Below are 3,359 nucleotides of genomic sequence, written 5' to 3'. Positions count from 1 at the left end.
ACTGACAAACAACAATAAATAACAGCAAAACAATTATAAAGAACAACAACAAACATGTTTTTGTTATTGCGAAAAAACGCAGAATTGTCCATTGCAAGAAAAAAATCAATTTTCGCTATTTGCCCTTATTTAGCAACTTTAGCTATTTATTTTGACATCTATTTTGCTGTTCTGCTGTTGTTGCTGCTGTTGTTGTTGCTGCAGTTTGCCCCTTCGTGCGCGCTTGCATGCAAATCAACCCTGTTTGGATTGTTGTAATGGATATTTTGACGCCAAAGCAACAAAGTATACAAAATAGAAAAAAACAAAAACAAATGCGGCAACAACAACATCAACAACAATGTACGCTGCAGCAGGGCAGCAAAGCGGCCAGCAGAGGCACAGGTAAGCGCGGTGGAATGCAAACAAAATATATTTATATGTACATATAAGGGCATAAAAGTTAGTATATACATACATATATACACACCAAATATATAAATACACACACATTCACAGATATGTACACAAGCGGCAGCAGCAGCATGCTACATGCACTACATACACTCCAAAGTTAATAAATAGCGTTGACTTAGGGGTGGATTTTCACAAAAAAACAACAACAACACTGACATATCGCTCAACACTTGCCTCTCCTGTCACACACACACGCTTAAACATGCTTGCTTACGTGTAATCCTCATGCTACACTGCCTGGTTTCCACAAATGCCGTCTGTGGAACGCGAGTATGGCTGCCGGCACTCTCTCTTTGTTGTTGCTGCACGTTCAAAGGCGGAGTCACTACAGTTAACACAAGTCAATGGAAGATAAATATTGCTGTGTGGTGGCTGACAGCGCACGTATATGTGTGAGTGAGAACGCACGCACACCATCACACATCTTTAATTTGTGGCGCGGCGAATGTTGCATGTGTGTGTGTTTTGTAGTGCGCGCGGGTCGAAGAGAGTGTGACTATAAAAGCCGCGTCAACTGCGGGTGTAGAGTCAGTATTGAGTTTGACTTCGTCTTCAGCAAATGTTTTTACTATTATATTTAGAGCAGTGCACTAGTTTTTCTTGCAAATAAAGAAAGCAAAAACAACAATAAAAACATTTAAAGTACACAGTAGTCGCTATAAGAAGAAAGTGAATTTGTAATTTAGTATCAAAAAAAATAAAACAGTGAAAATGGTGAAATACTACAACATGGAGCATACAACCAACTTCTCCATCGATGCCATACTCGCCAAGAGCACGACGAAGCCGCTGCCGCTGGTGCAAACCCCAGCGCAAACAAACCAAGCGCTTTATCAGCGCGCTCAACAAGAACAACAACAACAACAACCCATCCAACAAAACCAGCAATTGCAACAAAATTCGATGCGCACTTATCAAAGGGAGCAGGCTTACGTGAGTGATGATCTGGCCAGCATCGACAGCTTCGAGACACCGTCGCGCACCTCGACACCCATGAGCAGTGGCGCCGATTCGCTCACCTCCGGTGAAGATAAACTCGACGAAGTCGAGAGTGGTGAAGATTACGAGGAGGAGGATGAGGATAAGGACGCGGACGCAGACGGAAAAACCGACAACAAACACAAAAAACCGACCTACAGCTATAACGCGCTCATCATGATGGCCATACAAGACAGTCCCGAACAGCGTTTAACGTTAAGTGGCATCTATGAATACTTGATAAATCGCTTCCCCTTCTTCACAAAGAATAAGCGCGGCTGGCAAAACTCCATACGCCACAATTTGAGCCTGAACAAATGCTTTACGAAAATTCCGCGCAGCTATGATGATCCCGGCAAGGGCAACTACTGGGTTTTGGACCCCAGCGCCGAAGAGGTTTTCATCGGTGAGACAACCGGCAAATTGCGTCGTAAGAATCCCGGTGCGAGTCGTTCACGTTTGGCTGCCTACCGTCAAGCCATGTTCTCGCCACTAATGAGTCCTTATGGTGCGCCACCAACCATACCCACCGCTTACCACAACGCACAGCCATTTGTTGGCGCTGCCGGTTATATGGGTGCCGCAGCCGCTGCTGCCGCCGCCCTGTACCAACGCATGCCCCCACCGTTGGCAGCAGCCGCCGTCTATCATCAGGCCGCCATGTATGGTGGAGCAGCACAAATGGCAGCCGCCGCCGCCGCAGCAGGCGGCATAGCACCACCACCAACAGCACCGATCACAGCCGCAACACCACCAACAGGCGCACCTCACTTTCCGTTGGGCTATAATCCGGCGGCTTATGGCGCTATGCCGACGCTACAAGCACCACACATGACCAACGAGCTGTTCCAGCGCATGCAGTTGTTTGGCAAATTCCCCAGCAGCTAAGCAACGCAACACCACACACACACACACACACGCTGAGCAGGTGGCAGGCAAGTTCATTTTGGCCACCATGTTTCAAGCGGCGGCGGCGTCCAACGCGTTTGGTCGTCGTTCGCACTCCGACGGTCATTCGATTGGGTAGCACAGCGACTGCAGGGCAGTTCAAGCAACGTGAGATGTTAACTAAGTGCCACAGCGGCAATTCAATGTGGGTCTAACAAGGTTTTTACGTGCAACTGGGCGGCGAATAGAGGCCTCCAGTCAATCAGCGGCTGCTTCGTTGAAAATGCGCTTATGGGAGCAAGCTTTCCCAAAGTGTCAAAGATAGTATTCATATGTCTGAGCGAGAATTATAAACAATAACAAACATGCTTTCAATGTTATGAAAAAAATTATCAAACAAATTATCAAAAAAATGATCAAAGACATTATCAAAATAGTTGTGACCAGCAGTTTTGTATTCAAAAAGTTTTAAACAAAAAATCAAAATATTTTAGCAATAGCGTAACTTTTGCACTTATGTACAAACAGTAGAAAAAAAGACATGAAATGCAATTAAAAAAATAAATAAAAAAACATCAAAAAAATTAAAAATATTTTTATTATTTATAATTATAAGAAAATATTTTTTTTATTATGGAAATTTGTAGAAAAGCAAACAGTAGAAAAAATTAGATGAACATCCAAAAAAATTATAATATATAACTAATTTTTATTATTTATTATTATAAGAAACAATTTTTTATATTGAAATTAATAGAAAACCAAACAGTAGAAAACAAAACTTGAAATAAAATAAACAAAATATATTTAAAAAAAAAAAATTTTTTTATTATTTATGATTATAAGAAATTATTTTTCTATTATGGAGAATTGTGAAATAATAGAAAAATACTTAAAAAAAAATTTGATTATTTAATATACATTATAGTTGGAAAAAATTCAAGCCTTCACATTTTTGCTAAAATTTAAAAATCTTATTGCCTGAGAGCCCGTCTTGGTGTATTGCTATAGATTTTTATTTTCCAACAGACAGAAGT

General features: G+C 41.5%; 1 protein-coding gene across 1 annotated transcript; it reads left to right on the top strand.

The window, feature by feature from the left end:
• Window positions 1–1,006: 1,006 nt before the first annotated feature.
• Window positions 1,007–2,896, top strand: LOC120768119 (fork head domain transcription factor slp1). The gene has a single exon (XM_040094669.1). The coding sequence runs from the start codon at window positions 1,168–1,170 to the stop codon at window positions 2,320–2,322; it is 1,155 nt and encodes a 384-aa protein (XP_039950603.1). The 5' UTR covers window positions 1,007–1,167; the 3' UTR covers window positions 2,323–2,896.
• Window positions 2,897–3,359: the final 463 nt, after the last annotated feature.

This window comes from Bactrocera tryoni, chromosome 2 (genome assembly GCF_016617805.1).
Source record: "Bactrocera tryoni isolate S06 chromosome 2, CSIRO_BtryS06_freeze2, whole genome shotgun sequence".
Taxonomy (NCBI): Eukaryota; Metazoa; Arthropoda; class Insecta; order Diptera; family Tephritidae; genus Bactrocera; species Bactrocera tryoni.
Note: the sequence above shows the minus strand (reverse complement) of the source record. Positions and strands in the feature narration are given on the sequence as shown.